Below are 24,775 nucleotides of genomic sequence, written 5' to 3' on the forward strand. Positions count from 1 at the left end.
TATCGTTCTTTATGAATATATGCATTTGCAAATTTCTCAAGGTCGACGGTAGGTACATAACGAACCAAAAGATGTAAGTAATTAATCAATGCTGATTTTAATAACTTAATTTGTTTTTTGTTTTGATTTTGAATTTTTCACTAGTGTTTAACTTTTTCTGTTCTTATTTTGTTGCAGGAACCCATTGATGAAAACACGGAAGCAAACGCTAGACGGACGACATTTTCTACTCTTATAATTTTCGATACTACTCCTATGTAACATCGATGTGTCTAGACGGAGAGTAACCTACTGATCATGAATTATAACTAGTTTATTCTTCACTTAATCTAGTTTATTATCAATTTATCCCTTCAATAATCCGGGTTGGGTCAGCTTGTTGTGCTGAACCGGTTTGAATTTCGTTACGCCACACGTACGTTCTCCTCGATGACCTTCTCCTCGAAGCAGAAAAAAGCGACGAAGCCTCCGCAGATGATGGCGAGACCCATGACCCAGACGATGGCAGCAACGGCTGCCGGCATGACAGCGACCACCTTGTAGGAGAAGAGGAGCGTCAGCGCGGATGTGAGCAGCCACACCGCCAGTTTCAGCCATTCCCTGAGGGCCGAGCCAGGCTCGGCGCGCTCGCACCGCCGGAGGCAGTAGAAGAGCAGCAAGAGGTCGCCGTAGGCGGAGACAACGAAGGCCGCGGCGCCGGGGTCGCCCCAAGAACGGCGCAGGGCAATGCCCGAGCTGATCGTCAAGTAACCGAAGCCCGCCACCGGGAGCCACGGGAAGCTCCGGGCGTCATGGGCGGCCGCGCCAACCGGCTGCAGGTGGGCACCACCGCCCTCGCGCGGCAGCGGCGGCTGTGCAAGGCCCTCCTGCCGAGGCAGCAGCGGTTCTCGCGCGACGGGCGGCGCCCCAAGGTGCGAGCCCACGCCTCGCACGGCGCTAGGGATTGCCAGTGTCGTCTTGGACTGCATGAAGCTTGGCTTGGCATGTAGCGCATAGGTATAGGTATAGATGGCCAAACGGACGGCCTGGCACGGGCTCCGTTTAGCCACGATTGCTAAACGAGTCATGCCGTGCCTGCCTATGGGCTGAGTGCCGGCCTAGGCACGGCACGTGTGCATTCTAGCCGTGCTGGGCCAGCCTGTCAGGCCGATTAGCCCACGCAGGCCTGATTAACCCACGTAGCCTTGGGGAGAGGAGGCCGCCGCCGCCGCCATCGTGCCACGCACGAGGAGGGGAGGCCGGACGTGGCTGCGCGGCACCATCGCAAGAGCGGAAGCAAGCTAGGCGCCGGCCGCGCTGGGAGGGGAGGCCAACCGCCATTCGCGTCGACGGCGGGAAGGGATGGCTGCCGGCCTCACCGTCGCGCGTGGGCGAATGGAGGCCGGACGCCGCCGCTGCGTGTGGGCGGAAGGAGGCTAGGGCGCCACCGCCTCCGCGCGTGGGTGGAAGGAGTCCGGGTGCTGCCATGCCTCCGCGCGGGGATGGCAAGCTGGGCGCTAGCCGCGCTGACAGGCAGGGACGGGAGCTGGCCTCGCCGCTGCGCTGGGAGGGGAGGAGGTGGGGACTCGGGCGTCGGCCGCGAGGGGAGGGGAGCAGAGCAAGTGTCGGCGGCGGCCAGGAAGGGATAGGGTTGGTGAGAGTTAGGGTTTGAGATGTAAAATGAGTATTCATATGTGAGCTGGATGTGTGATTTAGTGTGGTGGACCGTCAATTTGAACGGATCAGTAATCATGCCGTGCCGGGCCAGCCCACGTGTCAAGACACTAGCCAAGCACGGCACGACGCTCGTGCCGGGCCAAAAAGCCATACCGTGGGTCAGTCCATGGGCCTCGGGCCGGATGAAAAACTATACCATAGCTGCCCTCGTCCGCGTGATTTTATATCCCAGGACGCCTTCGCACCCTTCTTTCCTTTTTGCTTTGAAGAAGACGAAAGCAAGTGACTTGATCGATGAGGGAACGGACGAAGTTTCTTGCTTGGAAACTTTCGGTGCCGTCATTGTTGGGTGGGAGCACACTGCAAGTCACCGGTCGTTGGAAGGATCCTCTCTCTGACTCGACGGCAGACCAACAAACAATGGACATCGCCATTGTTTCTAGTGTGTGACGCCACGCTCCTTGTCGATCTTGTGGGCGCGCGAAATTTCGAGCGAGACACAGCACGCCCCAACGAACCTGAAGCTCAGGCTCAGCTGAAGTCTTCTTCCAGTGTCGGACAAGGGGAAAGCTACGTTGGTGCGTTGTGATGTAACGATGCTTTCGTTTTCTAAAGACGACTTGTGAAACTCGTCAGTCTTCAGCGCAGTCTTGGAGAGATCACAACGAATATATACCACGTACTTCACATGGCTGGACACATTGGTCAGGACAAATAGCAAGATTTCAGCGACGCGCACTCTGTTTTAGAACACAGAATTCATTTGGGTCGAGGCCTCGTTCGGTGCATTCCGGATCGAAAGCGATTTGGGGCGGGGGTATTGAGGGGGGTTAATTTTCCTACAAGTATCTGGGCGTTAGCATGTTGTAGCCGAGATCTTATGCAGAGGATATAGATTCTGCATTCACTTCGTACGGGTGTTTGCTACTCCCTCCGTTCTAAATTGCTCCTTCCGTTCTAAATTACAATTCATTTTAACTTTTTTAAATATATAGTTTTTCTATGTATCTAGACAAAATATAGCAAAATATATATATCTAAAAAAATAAAATAAATTGTAATTTGAAAATTTAGTACGATTTAGCTTCTCTAGATAAGTACCTTTTACTTACAGAGCTTGATGTACCGTTGAAAGTGAGCTAGGGTGCCAAACTTGCTTACCAAGTGCAGTTATATTGGTGGCTCGAACCAAATATGCATTAACTTCCCCTATTCTGCAAATTAGATAGGTGGGCATTTAGGGGTCAAAGGCGGTTCGATTATGAATATTGTACATCAAGTTCGATTTTCAAGCAGAGACAATCACGCATGAAACAACTGTAAAAGTACACTAAGAGAATATTATCGAGTTGCACAGAAACTTTTAATTAAGATAAAGAGGGAATCGAGAGAAGTGTGGTAACCAAAGAAGCGGCAGCAGCTGGGACCGAGCTCTCGAGGAGAGCAGTGTTTACGAGGAAGAGGGTCTGCCACCATTTTCAGGTGTTAACGGAGAATTTCTCTAATCTTTTTGAAAAAAATAGACTGCAGGAAACACCGCCCCGCGGCATTACAACTAATAAGAAAAATTTTATCCAAATCGGCCGAGAAAATCTTCAAACTCCTCATAGGAGTTAACAGCCACTACAACTACCCCTCGTAGGAGAGCCCAAACCAACCATAGGCAAGGGCGGTGGCAGGGGTATGCCCCTGTATTCCTTGGCATACCCAAGATTTGGAAGAAAATACTAATATACATACACAAATTTATAGTGTCAAATATGGCTCATAGGCCCAATACAATAAAGCCCACAAAGAATTTCACAACCGAGAAATTAACAAAACTTCCGTGGCAGTTTACTATGTACATTTCTCATGTTCGTAGAAATGAAAGGTTTGAAAATTTGAAGAATCTATGTGAGCTTTTTAACACATAAAAAGATGAATAATATTATGTTGTTTACAAGCTTCTTAAGTTTGTGCTAATTCTTCCCGTAGTAACTGCTAGTATTGAAAGAGTGTTTTCCACGATGAATTTTGTGAAGAACAAGTAAAGTAACAAAATGGGTGATGAAAATTTTAACAATTGCTTGGTTCATTTATTGAGAGAGAATTATTCAGTCAAGTGAAAGATGAGCATATCATCAATCTCTTCCAACAAGAGGATCGTAGGGTTATATTGTAGTAGCATTTACCATTTCGTAATATTATTTAATTATTCATATTTAAAACTTGTACTTTGGTTATTATTATGGATTTGTTATTGTCATTATAACTCATTGTCCATTATATTGCGTATTTGCTTCGAATTTTTTTATGTGTGGCATACCCAGTCGTAAATTTTTGGCTCTGCCACTAACCACAGATGCCACGGGCCGGTGCGCTGCCACTATTTTTTGGGTGGCCAACGAGTGAATTTTTTTTACCACCAGAATTTGAACCCTGGTTAGTGTCTCCCTCAAATGAGAAGCTTACCATTACACTGTAAGAGTGTTGACTAGTTTTTCACATGTTTCTTTCTTCAATTTGGCTTCATATTCATAGTACAGCCAGTAGTGTGTATAAGGTAGTGTATGATGATCGAGCGTCCGCTAGTAAAATTTCTTGTAGCGGAACATACTCAGCTAGATTTGAGACTCGATGATGCTGGTGTTCATATTTTTCTAAATTTATTTAAAATCTAATCATTCCGGTACTATTCTTTCTGTGATAGGTGATGTACCTCTCGACAGCGAGATACTGTGGTGACTTTATTTATCTCGAGATATGTTAACTCAGCCTTACGGATGTGCTTATAGGGATAAAATTATGTGCATGTGATTGTGCATGCGTGTTTGTGAGGAGCCTGGACCTATAAACTGAGCCCGGGCAAAACTCATGTTATCATCTTCATTAGAACAGCTTACAACCAGATGATGTTGATTTGAATTAATTAGCACCAGGACCTAAGGTTTATTTTGTACAATTCCGTCGAAGCCTGGGCAGGACCCGAGGATCGTCGGGCTCTGGATCTGCCTCTAAGCGTCTGTGCCTGTATCTGTGATGCGCTTAAAAAGAGAAAAAAAGAAAGAAAAAAATGTATGCTGGCTAATGGGTGCAGGATATAGGATGTAGGATATAGGACCATAAACTCCCTCCCGTCATCAAAAGATAATTAGCGAAATTGTCCTAAGTTCATCGTTGGAAGACTGCAGAGATTGTATAGTTATAGTTATTAGTTAGTATAATTGGTTCATTATATTTCCAATGGTGTACCACAAAAATCTATATCTACTCCTTTATGTGTACCCTGAACCATAATCTATTGTTTTATGTTTTTCTATTTTTCTGACCACGTGCGTGGTAGCAAACACCATTAATAATACATGTTAAAGGTAACTGAATTTGCAGGATATTTATGGTGGATAGATGATTAGAGCATCTCCAAGAGTTTTCAAAAATATACTCTCTAAAATGATTTAGAGAGTTATTTGAGTAAAAAATCATTTTCTATATTTTTTACTCTCTAACAACTTTTCTGTATCTCGTGCGTAGTCTAGAGAGCAATTCTCGCTCTCCATATTTGACTACTTAGAAATACAGAATAGAGGAGGTCTATTATATTCAGATATCCAATTGAAGAGACTGTTGGAGGGTAACTTATAACTAAAATTCTAAAGATATAAAGAGTCTCTTGAAGATGCTCTTATTTTATTTTCTAGTGGTAAGGTCTCAGTCATGTGCCAATGCAGATCTATCATCGCTAACCTTCCCTCGTGCAATGCAGCAATCTGTACAACAAAGCCATGCAACATGGTGAACACCTATATACAACTGTGAAGCTTGAAACTTCAAGCATTGGGGTCTACGTAAAGAAAATTTTCTTTTCCTATAGGATCTTTTCATGAAATAACCTTGATATAAAGGTATTTTACCGGTGGTCATCGGGGTCGCCGGACCCCGACGATTGACTGTAGCTTCACCACTGTCGTAGTCTCATCAAAATTTATGTAGGAAAGCTCACATGCTTATTTCAAGATCCTAATTACTATATTTTTCGGTAATTCTTGCTTGCATAGCCTACAAGAGTACAAGACCATGGTTAACTGAAAATAAGATTAGAAATAATATGGTGCATAAAAAATCAGACATGTACATACTCATGAAAATTGTTTATTAGCACATACCAAATTGTCTTTTAATGATCATCTTCAAGATATGTAATGCTCAAGGGTCCAAGTAAAGGAACGCAATGCTAGAAAATTCATGCTGTTCGGATTGAATCGTCAAAATACCTTTTTTTGAAGAAACAGGAGGAGAAACTCCCTAGCAATATGTCAAGCAATTAGCAACATATGCTTCAAACATGTCCAGTAATGCAAGTCAGACAAAGAAACCCTTCGACTACAACATTGGTAATTGACTCCACGCTTCCTTTTCTCACCTCTAGGTTGCTTTCCTAGTCTTTGATAATCTCAAGTTCCTCCAGCAGGTCCTATCTACTAAATTGCCATGGTTTGTCAAAGGTTCCAGTCTAACCATTAAAATTGTCCTTCTTGAAACCACGGTGCCCAATGTAACATATCTTGCTCCTTATTTTCTTTGAGCAATGATATTTTCACAATGCATACAAGCATAATAACTTTTTATGACTCACCAAATTAATGTACAAAATGATAGATAATCATGAATGCACCATATAACCGTAGTATGTAGATTAAACATTCCAGCACTAAATGCATTATAGTACGGATATCCATCTAAATTCAAGACCCTCTTCAATGAGATGCTCCAAGAACATATCAAAATCGTTTGCTACAAAACTCGGACCAGGGGCGAGTAATGTCATTATTAAGTTGGATTGACCTGTAAGGGACTTAGAGGTATTTTGACTTGTGAGGGATTTAGGTCATGTTTGGGAGAGCTTAGCTTCATAGAACTCAGCTCAGCTTCACGAGCTTCAAAGTAGAGTAGCTTAGCTTCAAAGTTGAGAATTTTTTGAAAGTGTTTGGCTTGGAGATCAACTCTAGCTTCATGAAAATAAGAGTTTATATGGAAAGGTCTCTTCTACCCTTGAATAATCCATGAGATTGTTTTCTTTTTAGTATAAACCATTGGAGATATGTAATATGTTTGTATTATCAATAAAAAATTGAAAAACAGTACAAAGTAAATTAAATTTGAATAAAAAACATAGATAATAATAAGTTTGTACTCGAATATTTGTTCATAAATATTACAAAATAACGGTCTCCATCAAGGTATAACACCATTACATATCCATTCAAGTGTCCATCAAATACTAACATTACCACATACACTAGTTCCAACCTCTAGCAATAGCGGTCGCTAATTCATCACGGAAATCATCCATAGTGGGCGCATTAGGTAATGAAGTCGATCCATCGGAGGGAACTACATACTTGTTATACCTTTCTGGTATTGTAGGCACATAATTTTCATCACGTTCCACACGTTCAAAGTCCAAATCACCAGCATTATGCTCATGAATAAAGTTATGGATTACCATGCACGCCACAACTATCATCTTTTGCTTCCACAATGGATAGATTGCCATTTTATATAGAATTTGCCACTTCATCTTTAGGACCCCAAATGACCTCTCAACAACGCTACGAACACGTGCATGAATACGATTGAACTTTTCCTTAGCAGATTTTGGCTCCATACCTCTATGCCATTCCGGTAAATGGTACCTCTCGCCCTTATACGGTGCTAGGTATCCAACTCTATTAGGGTATCCCGCATCAACAACATAGTATTTATCTACAAACAAATAATACATCATGTTAACACTAAATAATAAGTAATGTAAGTTATGTAGAAATGAAAAATTCTTACTTTGTGGAGGATGAGGGAAGAACTGCTGGTCCACCTTCATTGCATTGTATAACACAGTCGTGTCATGCACGGATCCCGGTTGGCCCACTGATACATATGTGAATCTCATATCAAAATCACAAATTGCAAGGACATTTTGAGTGGGTATCCCTGATTTTCCAATATACATCACTTGTTCATTAGGGTGTAGAGCTACCCTAATATGTGTCCCATCTAGAGCGCCAATACAATTTTTGAAATATGGATATGCCCTTCTATCATCTTTTATCCTTTGATGCACTGTGCGAAAATTAGGATCCTTTGGAACAACAAAATGTTTTGCCATTTCCATGAAACAATTAAGAACCTCACCAAATTTCCTACTAATGGTTTCACCGGAGTGATTGAAACGGTTCTGACTTTTCCTATTAGACTCATTCCCAGAACATGTAAATAGGAAAATTGCAAGAGCCTCATAGGTGTTCATGTGCAAAGATGGTTGTAGGCCATACCTTGACACCAATATATCATGAAGGTCCATAAAAATTTCTGTGCTCATGCGTAATTGAGAATGGCATTCACCTGGAGTCCTCAAAACATATTGTAACCATCCCATCCCACTTTGATCAGCTATCCTTTTCGGATTTTTGTCTAGGTAAAGCTCGACATATTTTTCTGCCACTCTAGCACCACTCAAAATTATATCCCAAAACTCATCAATTTCATCCTCTGAATCATCACTCTCACAATCAGAAATCTGCAAGTATACACAAATTGACAAATTCACGTAGTATTAGCAAAATAGAATTCCAAAGAGTACATGAAAACATGGCAACTCTAACATTATTATTCATACAATCCTCAATAGTTCACACATGATACATGAAACTGAAGAAAAAAGAATCCGAAAGCCGAAAGAGTATGTTACAGAACCCTAAGTCTTCAATTTCCATATTTATCATTGTACCTCCTTGTAAGCCAGCTGAATCTAATTTCTCTAGTAGGAAAAGTCAAGAACATTTCTCTTTGATCCCTCTTCACAAACAATTGGGTAGCAATATCATGCTCATTGCTACCATAGTCTGCCCCACAATCCAAGACAAGATCCATCACCTCCTTGATGCCAACCTCAGCTTGCTTTCTTGATGTAAAAGAAGAAGCCGAGTCAGCAATTTTTGTAATCTGTTCTTGAATAACAAGAGCTGTACTTGTTTTTTGTTTCTTAGGTATTTCAAGAACGACACGTGGTCTTCTCTTTTGATTACCAACTACAGGAGAAACCTCCTGAGCCTCGGTGTCATTATCCTCCATATATCCCCAATCATGAACCATATCCTCCCAACCCTCCTCCTCTCCTCCTTGTTGCTCTCCATCCTCATCAATGTTTTCAAGCTCTTGTTGGCTATTAGGAACAATAGGATCATTAGGAATAATAGGGTTATCACTCATAGGATTCCAATGATCGGTTTCATCATTAGAGATATCACCGAACATCTCTCGAAGAAATTCTTGATTTTGCAATGCTTTCTTCTTGAACTTTCCACATCCCGGAATTTCCTAAACAAATAAGAAGTATAAGAATAATTATTTCATTTCAAGACTAAAGAGCATTAGAAAGAATTCAAAATTTAAGAGCAAATAAACACTTACCTTTTTTATTTTTTTCCACCATTCATTGTCCATGCTTATTACTCCTCTTGTGCTGTCCCAACCCGTTCCGGTTTGCTTCCGAACCAACTTTTGCCAAATTGACCAATCATTTTTCAATCTATCCCACTTATTCTTGACTTGTATCTTTGATAACTCAATTCCGGTCATTTGATAGAACCTGTCCATGACCTCTGTGTAGCCTAAAGTGTTCAAATGTGTGTTTGGTCTATTTCCTTTTCTCACTTGCTCAGCCATTAATTCAGAAACAATGGCATTGTACTCATCAGTCCATTCCATTTGATCACCCTAGAGTGCAATTACACAACATATCTTTGAATTGAGAGAAATATCCGTTGTTCCTATGTCTAAATACTAATTATCTAATGCACATATATACTGCAACAATGAAACACTCAATTTATAACATGAATTTAGAGGAATTACCGCAGTTGCTCGACGCTTAACACCGCTGCCGCTTGGTGCCTGCGACTGTGACTGCGAGCCAACTCCCTGCGCTGCGAGCCACCCCGGGGCAGGGGCGCGGCCAGCCACGCCATGGCTGGCTGGCTCGCCGGCGCTAGGCGCGTAGCCAAGCCCTGAGGCAGCCACTGTCCCTGCGCCCCCGTCCGCGCCCCCTGTCCCGACGCCCCCGCCCGCGACCCCTGTCCCGGCGTCCCCGCCCGCGCCCCTTGGCCGCGCGCCACGGGAGGCCGCAGGAAGCTCGCCGGCGTCCCCTGCCCCGGCGCCCCTGCCCGCGCCCCCTGTCCCGGCGCCCCCGCCCGCGCCCCCTGTCCAGGCGCCCCCGCCCGCGCCCCCTGGCCGCGCGCCGCGGGACGCCGCGCGCGCGCCACGGGAGGGCCCCCGCGCGCCTCCCCTAGCGCGGGAGAGGCCGACCCTCGGCGCCGGCGGCGGGCATGGCCGCCAGCGACCGGAACAGCGGCCGGCCATGGCCCGAGCCTTGGAGATGGTGGATCGGGGTCGAAATTGGGAGGGGATGGAAGAGGACGACCGGATCTATCCGTTTTGGGGCTTGGCTGCTCGCCGGCGAGCTCCGACGGTGAGGAAAGGGCGGCGGCGGCGGCGTGGGGAGGGAGGGCGTCCTCCATGGCTTCCTGCTCGAACAGAAAGGAGGTGGGGAGGGAGGGAGTACCGGGTCTGGGTGGAGAAAAGAAACGAATCGTTACGTGTGTAACCGATGGCAGTGGTGGGTAATTACACGTCAACTTCATGACGACGTTCAAAGCTATAATTTTTGAAGCACCCTTTGGGCTGCTTCCCAAAAAACGTGAAGCTGAGACTAGATTCATGATTTTTTTGGAGCTGAGTCAATGAAGCTGGACATGTTTGGCTATAAGTTTGAGGAGCTAAGCTACGAAATGTGAAGTGAAGCTCTCCCAAACACCCCCTTAATCCACTCCAATCCCCCACCAAACTGAGCAAGCCTTAAGTGTAATTTAAAAGCCCCCAGCCAGTGAAGGACCTAGGCCCCCATGCGCCTCCGACGCCAAGGGCTACGAGCAAGGGCACCGAGCGCCGCTCAAGGATGACCGCCGTGGGGGGGAGGGGGGCCGGCAACAAGCCCCGCACACCCCAAGACTGGCCACACCCTATGCCATGGCCATGCGCAACAACAACCTGCTGCCATCGCGGAGAGCAGCCGCAGCGGCCATCGCCCACACCGCAGGCAGCTGGGAACAGCAGCACTGACAGGATGACATGGATCTGGGCGCGCCGGCCACGCATCCAAGCCCCCAACGATGGGCCACGATGCCGGTGCGAGCAACCCCATGCGCTTCAAGGAAGACAGGTGGCCCCGCTAGATCCACGCTGGGGGATGCTGGATCTGGCCCACCATGCCGCGGAACCAGTCGGAGCTACCTCTGGCGAGCCACGCCAGAGGCAGATGGAAGGAGGAGGGGGAAGACAAGGAGTACAGAGTAGGGGAGAGGGGAAAAGGCTAAGCAACGCCTTATCACTGCCATCCATGCAGCCGGTCAGGCTTCCGGCAGCATGCTCAGGCGACGGCGAGGTCAGGAGTTGGGCGTAGGTGGTGGTGGCGGCGGTGCGGTTTAGGTTTTCGCCCATGCCGCCCTGAGAGATGACATATGCACAGGTCTAGTTTTTACTAAAACTTAAAAGGATTTAGCTAGATTTTAACATGTAAGGGATTTAATCCACTCCAATTCCCCGAAAGACTGAGCAAGCCTTAAATGTAATTTAAAAGCCCCCAGCTAGTCACCAAGACGGCAGCTAGGCCGGCCCATAAACACCTTGAAGGCTCACACGCACTCTCTCTCCCAACACGAGGGCTGATATGCCCATTCACCCTCCATGGGCCTTTAGTTCATTTTGTAAAAACGCAAAATTTTACTGTTGCAAAGCAATCTTACCAATTTGAAATACTAAATGAAGTCTATTTGCAAAACTTTTTGCATGGATGGGTTGTAAATCGCGAGACGAATCTAACGATACTAATTAATCCGTGATTAAGCAATAATTAACGGATGGTTACTGTAGCATCACTGTTGCAAAACATGGATTAAGTAGGCTCATTAGATTCGTCTCGCGATTTACAACCCATCCATGCAAAAAGTTTTGTAAATAAACTTTATTTAGTACTTCAAATTGGTAAGATTCCTTTGTAACAGTAAAATCTTGCGTTTTTGCAAAATGAACTAAACAGGCCCCGTATGCGATCAACAGTGGAACAATTAAAACGTAGTCTATAGAAATAACTATTATATACTATCAGAAGAATATCAGAACAATTGAGATATTGTTGGAATAATTAAAATGTACTATTAGAAAAACTGAAGTTTTAACCCAGACAAAAAAGAAACGAAAACTAAAGGAAAAGGAAGAAGGGAAGGAAAAAAAACAGGCCAACATATTCTCTCCCTCTTATGTAGACTGATTCTCATTAAGATACCGAAATGGGTCGCATGCCACTTTTGACATGCGTAGCCGCGTAGGTACGTAGATAGGTAGAGGTTCTCTTTACTCTGTCTCGAGGTGGAAGGGAAGATTGCAGGGGACTGAGGCTGCCGTGTTGAAATATCTTCGTGCTCGAGAAACCTCCTCATGCACCCATTGTGCAAAAGGGCCAGCAGCCACTGCGGACACTGCTCACATGCGCACCTCGATCACTTCTTCTCCTTGTAAACGAAGAAGGCGACGAAGCCTCCGGCAACGGTCGCGAAGGCCATCAGCCACACAAGAACAGCAACCGGCGCTGGCATGACGGCCGCAACTTTGTAGGAGAAGGCGAGCGTCAGCAGAGTTGTCAATACCCAGACCGCGATCTTCAGCCACTCCCTCTTGGCGGAGCCAGCGGCGGCGCGCTCGTACATCCTGAGGCAGACGAAGAGCGCGACGAGATCCGCGTAGGAGAAACTTACGAAGGCGACGGCCATCGTGTCGCCCCGCGACCGGACGATGGCCATGGCGGAGTTCAGCGTCAGGAAGAGGAACCCAAGGAATGCCAGCCAGGAGAAGCTCCCACCGACATTGTTGTCCTCCTCCTCCTCCTCCTCCTCGCGGTCGCCGTGCATGTTGGCTGCCTCCTGATCACCGAGCAGAGGGTCCTCAGCTGGCTGCCTGGCGGTAGCTGCCTGGACTGCCGCCATGGTAGATAGCGCTTGCCTCTTGGGTCAAGGGTGCTGCTGGCTAGGCTCGCTGGCTAGGCTCGCGGCTTTCTGTCCGGAGTGAGCTCCACTTTTATAGAATTGCACAAGCGGCTTCCTGGAAGCTGAGTAAAAGTAGTAAACTAGCCTCGTGGCCCCCGCCACGAACTTTGTACGCGCAATGTTCGAACCAAGGCCGCGTCCGTGAAGCTTGTCGGAAGGTCCGCCCGGTGTCTTGACCGCTTCCGTGGGCCCCACCGCGTGGACCAAATAAGTGTTGATGGCTCCGCGCGTCAGGCCGGCCCTCGACGGCGACACACCACCAACGCCCTGGTTACGCCACATCCTCGCCGTTTCTTTTTTTTCTCCTTTTAATAGTGTTTCTCCTTTTCTTTTTTCCGAACAAAAAGGCGTAGCCCTGCTTTTCTCTGTAGAGAGCCTGCAGTGCGAAATAACCCAGACCAGCAAGACATTGGAAGGCAGCGGATGGAAACCAGCCAAGATATCCGAATTCGTTTATTCGATCCGCTTCCATCCTAGAAGATGAAAACTGGAAGATAAATTTTCAAGATATCTAAATCCATTTTCATACGTATCCAATCATTTCCATGTATATCCGATCCGATCCGATTCCATCCTTATTGCTGAGATCGATCCGCAAAAGCGCATGCGCTGCCAGTCGATACACGCTAGCGAGTTCGATCCAGGACCCGATCGGGTCAACTGAAACATGTTGTGTGTATTGTAAGTTTTCTTGAAATCTTCCTTCACTTGCAGCTCAGTCTCAGTGGGCGACTTGAAGCTAGCCTTCTTGTCAACCGTGGGCTAGGTCGTTCAAAACCGAGCAGTACCACCATATTCTGTGCGCAACTAGAGTTAACCACGACCCAGTCTGCTTCTCCGAAACTCCGAGTCCCCAGGAAAGCCTCAGCAAACTTTTCCGGAACTTGAAAATGAGCATCTCTTGGATCTGTTGGGTTGGAGTTCACTGACCCACGATCTGCGTGCAGGATGACCTTGTTCGAAAGTCCTGACAATACCTGAAAATAAGCATCCGGCCTCTTGTTGTGTGGCGTAGTGGCTGCACTGAGTGGCCACACCCAGTCAGTCAAATAAGAATATGAATGTAGTATGATGGGTGGCACAACTTCAGCTCGATAACAAATACAGTTCACACGCAGGGATATCCCAACAGTGCAATCAGTTAAAGCCAGATCCAACTAATACGGCATTTAAAGGTGACTTAAGATGCCATATTGCTCAACTTCATGATTCTCTGTTTTTTTAAAAAAATGTTTTCTGGGTTTAATAGTATTTTGTTTCGAAATTGTTTAAGAATAATCTTCAAATTCTGAACAACAATAATCAATCAAAACCAAAAATATTTTTTTATTTTATCTCCCCATCCTCAACTTTTTTGTACTAAAATGATTTACGAGGTACGCTCCAAATTGTTCTGGCGGAACATTCAACCGGCATCTTTCCTCCCATATGTTGTGCTTCTGAATCATCCACAGGAATTTCCCCATCATCCGATCCATTTCAAACCTCAACTAGATGGTGGCAATCAAAGGGCATGCCGCCACAACCCACAAGGCTCATCATCTAGACTACTGCTCTGCCCAATGGTTCAAAGTCCTTGTTGACTTCTATTACTATCCAAACACAGCAATGAATAAGGCACTACGATTGTTCTCCTAGATGGTTATGACTGTAGGAAAGGCCATCAAACTCAATGGTCCAGTTTGGATTTTACATAGAAAGTTCTTGCAAATAGTTCTAATTTACCCCCTACCTCAATACCTCACAAGAAATACAGTGCAATCCTCCAATATAATAAATGGTATTTAAGTCTTTATACAAAGCATAATACACACCACTGGATTTTTTTAAAAAGCTCCACCATTGTCTTCACACCTCATCATGTTAGTTTTAACTTTTGAAGGAAAGTTGCTTTCAAAAGAAAAAGGAACATTAAAAGGGTAAATAAACATTGTGGCCCTTTTTTATTTACTACATGTTAACAAAAGGTTTAAGGAAATTCTTTTATTGGCCGCTCAGTCTTTCAGCATCATTTTTTTGTTAAACCAGCTCAGAAAGTCTGCAACTATATGGAATGAGGGCTGCTCCATTTAACCAAAAGCTGTTGTGCACATTTCTTTTTAGGTGGATGTGTGGAGCAAGATGGATGATGGACTCACAACCCACGAACTTTAGGCCCTAAGAGTCTAAGACTGTATAAGCATTTCGAAATATGAAGTAGGAGTATGTAGAAACCCCAAAATATAGTGAACATAACATAATACATGTTAAGAATACAAAAACAAAAAAAGCTCTACATGTTAATAAGCATACCTGCAAAAAGATCTTCCTTCTGGAAGGATAAACTCTGCTTCCACCGTAAGCTCCCAGCTCCACCTGTTATTCGACATTCCTACCAGATTAATCGGTTGCCTAACATTTCTTCCATATTCTTTCAGTTGCCTAGCCTTCCTGTCAAATCTGTCTTTTGCCTAACATCAGATGCTGACTATGCAAGTACTAGAATATTTATGGAGGTCTCTGGAATAAATCCATCAGTTGCCAAACAGTCCTGCCAAACCATGGTATAGGTTATAAAAATTGCCAGAGGAAAACAAAATATAGTGATGCTTACACAATTAAAAAAAGAAATTAACTTGTGTTGGACTTTGGTAGTTTGAAATTTAACTTCTCAGTTAAAACTGCCGCATCATATTTTTTACTTCATTTTTTTCCTGACTGCCAGAATGTGATAGCCAAGAAAACAGCTTATGCATCTTGTAATAAACACTTAAAGTGCCCTAACAATAACAATAATGTAAGTATAACAGATATGCATACATTGACATTAGTTTGCAAGGAAAAGGGAACTGAAAACACTCAATAGACATTACACAAATCAAATTTGAGATATTTGCAATCTTAGCATCTAAAAATTCAAGTATCAACGAATTTGTGCTCAGGTCGCCACCTTAGAACAATCAGATCTGGAACATAGAAATTCCTAATGTTCTGGTAAGCAGTTTGCCGAAGCATTGTTTAAGATTTACCTTTTCTTTGGAACAAAAAATTAAACTTGAAGCACCCTATATGCATACAGCATATATACTAACAATCATGTAAATATAACAAATATGCATGCATTCACATTAGTTTGCAAGGAAATAGCAATTGAATACCTCTAATAAATCTTACACAAATAAAATTCGAGTTATTTCTAGCAGGTTCTCTCAGCATCCTAAGAATTCAAGAGTGTCAGTGCATTTGTGGATTCAGTTGGCCACATCAGAACAACCAAATCAAGACCATAGTAGATATTTCTGATCTTCTGGTAAGAGTTCTTTAAGAATTATGTTTTCTTCTGTAAGGGAACAAACCATCATTAGAGTTCAGTTGGCCTCTTGTGAAAAAAAGGGCAACAAAAATAACATTACTCCATTCTGCAATAGTTTTTAAGATCACGAGAACATTGCAAGCCATGTGTGTACAGGCCTGATGACTCACCATATTTCTAAGCATGACAGAGTTTGAGTCTAGACGAGCCATTCGTCAAATTGTTTGGTAAACATAGGTTACCTAAAGTCATCAGTTCCTACCATACTACGGTGCTTTGCTGCAGAACTTCAAATGCGCGGACCAAGGAACCCTGAACTCTGCGACATCTGTACTAGCATAGCACTATCTCAGCTTGATAGTTGGTCCGGTAGGTGAAATCTGACGGTGCATTGAAAGGCAGCGTAAAGAGTGGATTCCCAAACACCTCGCCATCTAGGCCTGAAAACCTTTTTCTCAGGAAGATCAACGTATGCGGCAGGGACTTCCAAGAAGGAGGCGCCGGGCTACTGCAAGGTGGTGGGCCGGCATGTGGCGGCGCCTCGGCGAACTGCGCGTGCGCTTAGTGGAAGCTGAAAGGGAGGGCATGGGAGGGCCGCCCCAACAACAAGAAGTGGTCGGTGCCTGTATGCCGGCAGGATGATCGAGGAGGAGTACCTGTGCCATGTATACCCCCAAGATTGATGGCGATTCTGGGGCAATTGGATTCCAGAGCACGGATCAAAACGGAGTGTTCGGCCTTGAGCAACCTGATCTGTCTGTCCCCCCGGGATCCCTGAGCAGACATGGATCTGATCCGGATGTTCTTTCTTCTCTGGCGTTACCCATTTATTATTATCCGGTCTCCTATCGACATGAAACTTGCTCTGGGGAGGAAGAGTGGAGAAGATCTGAAAAGCAGGGGAGGGCCTTTTACCTGTTGATATGGATCGGACTCCGTTGTACGCACGGGCCAGGTCCCGAGAGAAGAAAGCAGGGAGAGAACGCACCCAGACCGGTTCCGTCGTGACAAGCAAAGAACACGACGATCCGCGCCTCCCTACCGCCGCCGCCGCCGCCGGAGCCGGCGGTCCTCCCGAGAAGCTTTCCGGTGCCGTCCCTTTTTCACGCAACTGCGGGGCAAGTCACCTGTACAGAAAGCAATGGCGTGGGTCATCTCCTCGGAGCAGACAGAACGTTCGCGGAAGCGGCGGCCCGTGAGCGATGGGACCCACCGCATGGCGCGTCACGCGTGAAGCCCGGTACTCGCCATCATGCGGCACGAAAGCGCATCTCGGTCTTTTTCTTTTTAAGCACCGGTTCAAGTTTTTATCGAAAAGATACAGAGAAAATTACATCGATCCCCTAAAGTAAAGAAAAATACATTAAAATTCACAAGAAGGGCTGCCGATGGTCTTGGCTGTTGTCGACCGCCCCGTGCCGACGAAGAACGCTTACAGTTTGAAACGCCAATAAATTGCACGCTAAATATAACGGACGCTCAACGTTTCGGCGGACAGATAAGGGTCTGTTTGGATCCAACGGAATGAGAAAGAGAAAGTGCAAAACTTTTACTCTTTTGCATTTTTTTTGCACTTTTGGATCCAAACATCCCAAAGTGCAAAAGGGCAAATGCTACCGTAATTTTGCTAATTATGGATTAATTAGGCTTAATAGATTCGTCTCGTCATTTAGTCCTCATCTATGTAATTAGTTTTTTAATTAAACTATATTTAATACTTCTAATTAGCGTCCAAACATCTAACGTGACAGGAGCAAAAAATTTACCATTTAGAGGTAAATCCAAACGGACCCTAAAAGCCATCACTCCATTGCAGAAACTGGGATCTGCCGTCTGTTGCTTCACCGGCCGACCCTAATCGTCGAACAGCTTAGCGAGAAAGGGGTTCATAACCACTGACCTGGCTGCACGAGTAGGTGTAGGATATATCTTACAAGATAATCACCGGTGAACATTGCGCGATGGCTATCCTCAACTCTAGCTCCAACACTTTCACCAGAAGAACCTCGAAGGGACAAGAGAGAACTCGTGGGTAGCTCATCTCCACCAGGATCCCAAAACTACAGAACATGTCTAGACTATGTAGTATATCCATACGACCAGCGGCCGATTGACCAGGCCCCCTCTACTTCCGACGCCGGCGAGGACATCAGAAGTAAGGTGCTGGTCGAATCAGCGGCGGATCGGATTTCCACCTTGAATTCGTCTCTGTTTACTGTGCGAAGGGTAAAGAAGACTCGAGAGAGTGCTCTCTTCTTTGCGAAAGCGCATCCCGGTCGATTGGTCATGGGCTCCGTGGGCCTCGGTGATATGTCAAGGTTCCAACCAAGGCAAGGGCCGGTCCTTGAGGCCCATGCATTTCGGCCCGAAACTGAAAGGTAGTTTCGTTCTTCTTTCGGCCCACGCTCCACTCCGTTGACGCCCGGCAGACCCAGTTCTAAACATCCCTCGGTTGAGGTGAATATTTTTGGGAGTGACTACGCATCAATCGGCTAATTTGCTTTTCATGTGTCACTTGAATTTTTACGTCCAACCGTGTTGTGCCACGTCATGTATCCAAAACTGAAAAGTCGAGTGAGGAAACAAAAAATATTACTCAGATTTTGAATGGCTGCGGCAATGGAAAAATGACTGAAAAACTCAAGAGTCAGTCGAATCTTAACCACATGATCCAGTACTGGCATGCGTTGCCTCTTAATTCTCCAACCTAACAATCTATAGATAAACTTATATCTAAATTTTGATAAGTGGTGGGATGCTAAATAGCCTAATTTATTAAGTAGATTTTAATTCCTCCCGCTACGCCCCACGTTGGAAAGTCGAGCACAGCCATCTCAGAATCTAATTCGCGTAATCTCTCATCAACCGACACGGCGCGGCCACATATATGGCTTCAATTTGCAACCTTTTTGAGCTAAATCAGATGCCTGGGCAGCTGTGCTCTTGATTCGTGCATTGCCGTCGAGCTTTTCCTCATGGCTCGACTTGTGGCCGGGTGGATGCAGAGCAGGCCGGACTGCCGCCAAGCTGTGGAAAAATCGCAACGAACGAACTCAATTAGTGGCTACTCATCCCTACCTAAGTGACAGTTAGGAATGGTCCAACTGCGTGAAAACAGGGGAAAAGGATCGGAGGGCTGTAAGTTTCCAGTTTCTGTGGTTGGGAATTAGGAGTTTTTTTTCGAGGTAGGAAAGGAGTTAGGATGTGCAGTACTCTCTCCGTCCTGTAATGTAGGGCATTCTAATATTTTTATAATAGATTAAGAAGATAGGGAAATGATGCAGGTACCCTTATTTAATGCCTTATTTGATTATTATTTTGCTAATTTCATGGTCGGTTGAGAATAATTATTTTCCAAAACACACGTTAGGATGCCCTTATATTTAGGTACAAATTTTAAACCCTTTAATGTGTTATATTTCAGGACGGAGAGAGTACTTAGTTAGGGAAAAAGCAGTTGTGTACTGGAATCATCCAATTGCATAAAAAGACTGAACTTAAAACTAAGTCTTATAAGCTGACACATCCAAAACAAACTTAAACTACACCTTAGCAATTTGTCAACTGATAATAAAAGTAAAGTCAAGATTCCAGGATCATTTCGTTTGCCCTGCTGGAGTTTTATTCTAAATTTGAGAAGTTTTCAGGTAATATGAACCAAATCTAATTCCTACACTTGAACCTCCAGTGGGGTTTAAATTGAGTAGATACAAGTAATATAAGTATATTCATATTTCGAACATCTTTTGATACACCAATGATTCTTTAGCAATTGAAACTAGCCTGCTAAAAGCTTGTGGAAAAGAACTTTCGTGGAAGTTTTGTAAGTTATATCATTTCTTTTTTAGCAATTGATACAAATTATATAAGAGAAATTTGTGGAAAAGATCTTTTTTAAATCCTAATAAGCCTGCTAAAAGCTAACAGAGTAGTGAGATGAAAATCATACTAGCATGCACACTACTCTTTATATTTTCTGTTGATCATTGTTGGCCGTTGATCTACATACGAATTGAAAAAAGTAAATTCATATCAGTATCTATTCCACCTATTTTGGTACCGGCTCCATAATTTGATATATTTTTCTAGATAACTTTAATATTTGGACTATTGATTTTACCGCCTCTTGTAATAAAAGTAGAAATATTTCTCTATTGATGAACAATTTCTTCAAAATAATATTCGCGTGGGATTTCTGCACCCCGCAACACAGGCCCTTCGTTCTCGTTCTCCATTCGAAGTCGCTGGTCTCGGCTACGCCCAAACCCTCGCCGTCGACTCTTCTAAACCCTTCCCCATGGCGGCCACGGCAACCGCGGGGGCCGCCGCTGCACCGCCGCCGCGGCAGTGCAAGCTGGACCCGAAGAGCGAGCTGCGCGTGGAGGTGCCCCCCGATGCGCCCCTCCGCGTGCGCCTCGTCGCCGGCACGGCGGAGATCTTCGGCACCGAGCTGCCCCCCGAGGGCTGGGTCCCTATCCCTCCCCGCTCCAAGATCGCCGTAAGCTCCACGCCGCCTCCCACTCCATCCCCCTTCCCCAGGAAAAGGGACCCGCCTGCCCCGGGCTGCTGGCTTCTGCCGCCATTTGCTCGGCGCTGCTTGACTTGATTCGCCGTTCCTGTTCTGCCGATTAGATTTTCACTTGGCACGGCGCGACGCTGGAGCTGGACGGGGTCACCGAGAGCGAGTATCCTTCCGAGGAGGTGCGCCGTGGGGCTCGGTTTCTCCCCCTGGTCCTAATTTCTGTTTAAATTTGGGGTAATGAGGTTCCTGGTCAGACGATTCTGTTGCTTTGTGCTGCAGACGCCAATGGTGGTTTACGTCAACACACACGCTATTCTTGACGCGCGGAGGGCAAGGGCAAGGGCTGCTGCAGCGCAGGGGGGTGATTTGGAGGCCTCGCAGGTGAGTGCTCCTGTTTCAATTTATCTGGTGTCTCATCATCACACAATTGTTGGGAGTATTGCATAGCTGAGGATCTGTAAGAGATGCAGAGTATTGTCTTCTGTATAAAAAAATAAACTAGTTAGAAAGCTTGCTAGTTTGCAGATTTTGTTGCACTGTGTGGATTCTGTATGGTGGATTTCACGTCCTTAGAGATGGAGAGCGAGTGTAAAAGTACTTGAAACTTGACATAGCTCCACCTTCAGTAATTCTGTATTTGTTCAAAAGCATATGTCATATCGTCTTATGTGTTCCTGACATGATTCTGTGTGACAATAAAAAAAACAGGTTGCAATATGGTCCTATATAATTCTCTAGGAGCAAATTGTATTAAATCATAACAGGGTGATGACTGCCCTAGAATATTAGCATAGATTGAATGTGAACATGAGCATAATGTACAGATTGAACATGGACATGAGCACAGTATGGTTTACATAAACATAACAAACTTTTGTTCTTGGTGTGGGATCTTTTTACTTATATATATCTTCATTCCCTGGTTTAAATCACGGAAATTATCTTACCCTATGTGATTTAGGGACCTAGAGTGATTGTTGTGGGACCGACAGATTCTGGAAAAAGTACCCTCTGCAAAATGCTCCTTAGCTGGGCTGCCAAACTGGGCTGGAAGCCTACATATGTGGATTTAGATATCGGCCAGGGGTCTATAACGATCCCTGGATGTATTTCTGCTACCCCAATTGAGAAACCTATCGATATAGTTGATGGGATTCCCTTGGAGATGCCACTGGTTTACTTCTATGGTCACCCAACTCCAAGGTAACTTGCTGATATATTCTTTGGCAGTTCTTACTCACTACTGAGTGCTTTCTGTATATAAGATTTTTATTTCTTCTACTGCTTGTGTTACAAATAGTATCAATCCGGATGTTTATAAAGTTCTTATGAAGGAGCTAGCTAAAACATTGGAGAGACAGTTCTCTGGCAATGCTGAATCCAGGGCAGCAGGAATGGTTATCAATACCATGGGGTGGGTTGAAGGCCTTGGGTACGAGGTAACTGCTTGGTTTCAAATGACTAGAAATTTTCGGTATGCTTGCTGGCGGCTAATTTAAATGCAACATGTGCTGATTCCTTTTTTTGCTCTGCAGTTACTTCTAAATGCAATTGAAACTTTCAAGGCCAATGTAGTGCTGGTACTGGGACAGGCAAGTGATGCATTGCTTTGTTCATGCGAACAGTGAACACAAAGTGTTTTTCCAACATGGGCAGTACTGTTGATAAATCATCCTTTTTTCATTTTACATCCGCGGACAACCGTACTATCATTATTCGATTTGATGATAGCATTAACCATTCAATTTCTAGCTAAGTATAATGCTGCTAATCAAGGTATCATGTTAGTCATTCTAAATGAAAATAAGGACTCATTTGGAATGTTTGTAAAATAATGGAGATCCCATTGAGTAACTAAATGGTAAATGTGTTGCAGCTTTAAGATGTGGTTGATCTCAAGTTGAAACAAAACATAATCCGCTAGTGGTACTCCCTGGTAGCATGCTTTCTTATGAACAGATCATTCACACTAGTATGCTCCAGTTATGCATCTAGTGCGCCGACTGAAATTAGGTGATTTGACTGATTTCTAGTGACATTTCTTATAATTCTAGATAAGGCATTCAAAAGAATGTTCAGTATGGGCCAACTGGCATTCAGAAAGATTTGAAGAAATATGCATACAAGCAAAACACCAAGTATGCAGAGTCGCATGTCTCTAACAATTGAAACTATTATTATATTAGCCTGTAAGATTTCTCGTGTTCGCATACAGTAGTGATGTTGCATTACATTGTGATATGATCTTGTCAAAAATAGTGCTCTACAGAGCTATACCTGTTCATCATTTTATATTGAATGTTGAGTCATGGATAATTGTGGAATCATACATGAAGCAGCTTGTCGGAATTATCTTATCTATCATGGCTTGCAGGAGAAACTCTGGAAGATGTTAAAGGATGCAGTTCAAAGCAAGCCCAACATTGATGTTGTAAAACTTCAGAAATCAGAGGGTGTTGTCCTCAGAAATTCAAAATATCGCCAAAAGACTAGAAGCTTCCGAATCAAGGTAAGCTTTATTTTCTTGAAGTAGAATTTGCGCAACAGTGCCATCAACTTTGGATGGTATCTAATGTTAAAGTTATTGATGAAAACATGAAATATTGCTGCATTATTGTACACTGCCACTCTCTTTGCGTCTCTTTTTGTTTGAAAAATTTACATGTAACCCTTGCAACCTTTGTGGGGTGATTATTCACTCCCTTAACCTTATGTTATGCTCTGAATTGTTAAAGCTAAGTCCTAATGGGCTCTTGCAGGAATACTTTTATGGGATTGCAAATGATCTGGCGCCACATTCAAACATTGTCAATTTCAGTGATATCTCAGTGTACAGAATTGGTGGTGGTCATCAAGCTCCTCGCTCCGCATTGCCTATCGGTGCAGAGCCTGTGGCAGATCCTACTCGGCTTGTTGCTGTCAACATCAGCACGGATATGATCCATACAGTGCTTGCTATTTCTTATGCTAAGGAACCTGATGAAATAATTTCTAGGTAATAATATCGTACCCATTGCTCATATTACAAGTTAGGTTTAATGCAAAAGAGACTTAGACTAGAGATATATCACAGAAGCTAAATTATTTATAGAGCATAGTTGTACAGCAGCCTTAGGAAAATGAAACTACATGATGCAAGTAATTGAGCCTTAAGAGTTATTTACAGTTGGTTATTCTGTCACATTTTTAGATGCTCAGTTTGTTTTCCTTTTCTTCACACTGATCTGCACTATTAGCGTTTGTGACTTGTGAGCTACATCTTGTTTGTACGTGCTTTGCATCAAGCTATTCCCAGTTATGGCCCTAACCTAACTATATGTTCCTGGTGACTGTGACTCCTTGCTTAATACTTTTGAGTTTTGCAGACAGTAAATTGTACTTTAATAGAGATGATATAGGTCAAAGTTTCATGAAGTTAGTATCATGCAGAAAACTTCCATTTTTCTAGTGGCTCGATCACGTCACTGGTTATAAATATTTCTATAGGAATGAGTTGTCAATTGTCATGCTTTAGACAGAGATAGTGAGGATCGTTATGGTTCTTTTAGTATGTCGATATTGGGTAAGTTATGTGGGTTTTAAAATATTTCCTTGTGATGTTCGAGAAAATTATTTCCTTGTGGCTGTGTTTCCCTATGGTACTGTTTGATTCTATCATTATAACTAAAAAATTAGATGTCAAATCCGCAGAACCAGAACTTATTTTTGCTCGTGACAAGTTTGCATATACCCAGTTGCTAACATCTTCACATGATTTGTTGCAGCAATGTTGCCGGTTTCATTCATGTCACAGATGTGGACATCCAGAGGTATGCATGGAAACCATTGTTGGTATGTGGCTTATATCTGTGTTCACCTGGAATTAACGTTATTCATTCCAGGAAGAAGCTGACGTACATTGCACCTTGCCCGGGGGACTTGCCGAGTAGGCTGCTGATCGCGAGCTCTCTGACATGGTATGAAGCCTGATCAGTTCATGGCTGAAGATTGTAGCTTAGATGGGCACTATGCCCAGGTAGCAGCATTTTGTAAAGACAGGTCGTGTTGTAACGCTGGAGCTGACCGAACTGTGTTGCACTGCTAACTAAAGAAACGATGAGGACAAACATTTTTGTTCAGGCCTAAGTTTTGCTGTGTTTCAGTGTTGCCATCCTAGCTATGGTGATTCCA

The 24,775-nt window shown here is 44.3% G+C and overlaps 3 protein-coding genes across 20 annotated transcripts; 1 reads left to right on the top strand and 2 right to left on the bottom strand.

Annotated features, from left to right (window-relative positions):
* Positions 1-81: 81 nt before the first annotated feature.
* On the bottom strand, positions 82-1,636 carry LOC112876898. Its single transcript, XM_025941080.1, has one exon. The coding sequence runs from the start codon at positions 1,065-1,067 to the stop codon at positions 405-407; it is 663 nt and encodes a 220-aa protein (XP_025796865.1). The 5' UTR covers positions 1,068-1,636; the 3' UTR covers positions 82-404.
* Positions 1,637-5,308: 3,672 nt separating this feature from the next.
* LOC112878887 (L10-interacting MYB domain-containing protein-like) lies at positions 5,309-18,002 on the bottom strand. 18 transcript variants are annotated; one of them, XM_025943132.1, is made up of 5 exons: positions 17,984-18,002; positions 15,084-17,210; positions 9,550-10,260; positions 9,106-9,411; positions 8,273-9,012 (listed from the first exon to the last, which is right to left on the bottom strand). In XM_025943132.1, exons 3-5 carry the CDS (start codon positions 10,051-10,053, stop codon positions 8,398-8,400), a joined length of 1,425 nt encoding a protein of 474 aa, XP_025798917.1. In that variant the 5' UTR covers positions 10,054-10,260; positions 15,084-17,210; positions 17,984-18,002; the 3' UTR covers positions 8,273-8,397. The 18 variants fall into 18 exon arrangements, 11 of the variants coding, with proteins under 11 accessions (XP_025798917.1, XP_025798916.1, XP_025798924.1 ...); XM_025943131.1 differs by lacking the exon at positions 17,984-18,002 and adding an exon at positions 17,297-17,351; XM_025943139.1 differs by lacking the exon at positions 17,984-18,002 and having other exon boundaries at positions 15,084-15,146; positions 17,072-17,286.
* Positions 18,003-20,275: 2,273 nt separating this feature from the next.
* LOC112881937 (protein CLP1 homolog) lies at positions 20,276-24,741 on the top strand. The gene is made up of 10 exons (XM_025946874.1): positions 20,276-20,581; positions 20,716-20,784; positions 20,885-20,986; positions 21,567-21,808; positions 21,906-22,044; positions 22,141-22,197; positions 22,980-23,114; positions 23,365-23,600; positions 24,370-24,414; positions 24,487-24,741. Exons 1-10 carry the CDS (start codon positions 20,381-20,383, stop codon positions 24,572-24,574), a joined length of 1,314 nt encoding a protein of 437 aa, XP_025802659.1. The 5' UTR covers positions 20,276-20,380; the 3' UTR covers positions 24,575-24,741.
* The last annotated feature ends 34 nt before the right edge of the window (positions 24,742-24,775 follow it).

The sequence above is a fragment of the Panicum hallii genome, chromosome 1, assembly GCF_002211085.1.
Source record: "Panicum hallii strain FIL2 chromosome 1, PHallii_v3.1, whole genome shotgun sequence".
In the NCBI taxonomy this organism is placed as follows: Eukaryota; Viridiplantae; Streptophyta; class Magnoliopsida; order Poales; family Poaceae; genus Panicum; species Panicum hallii.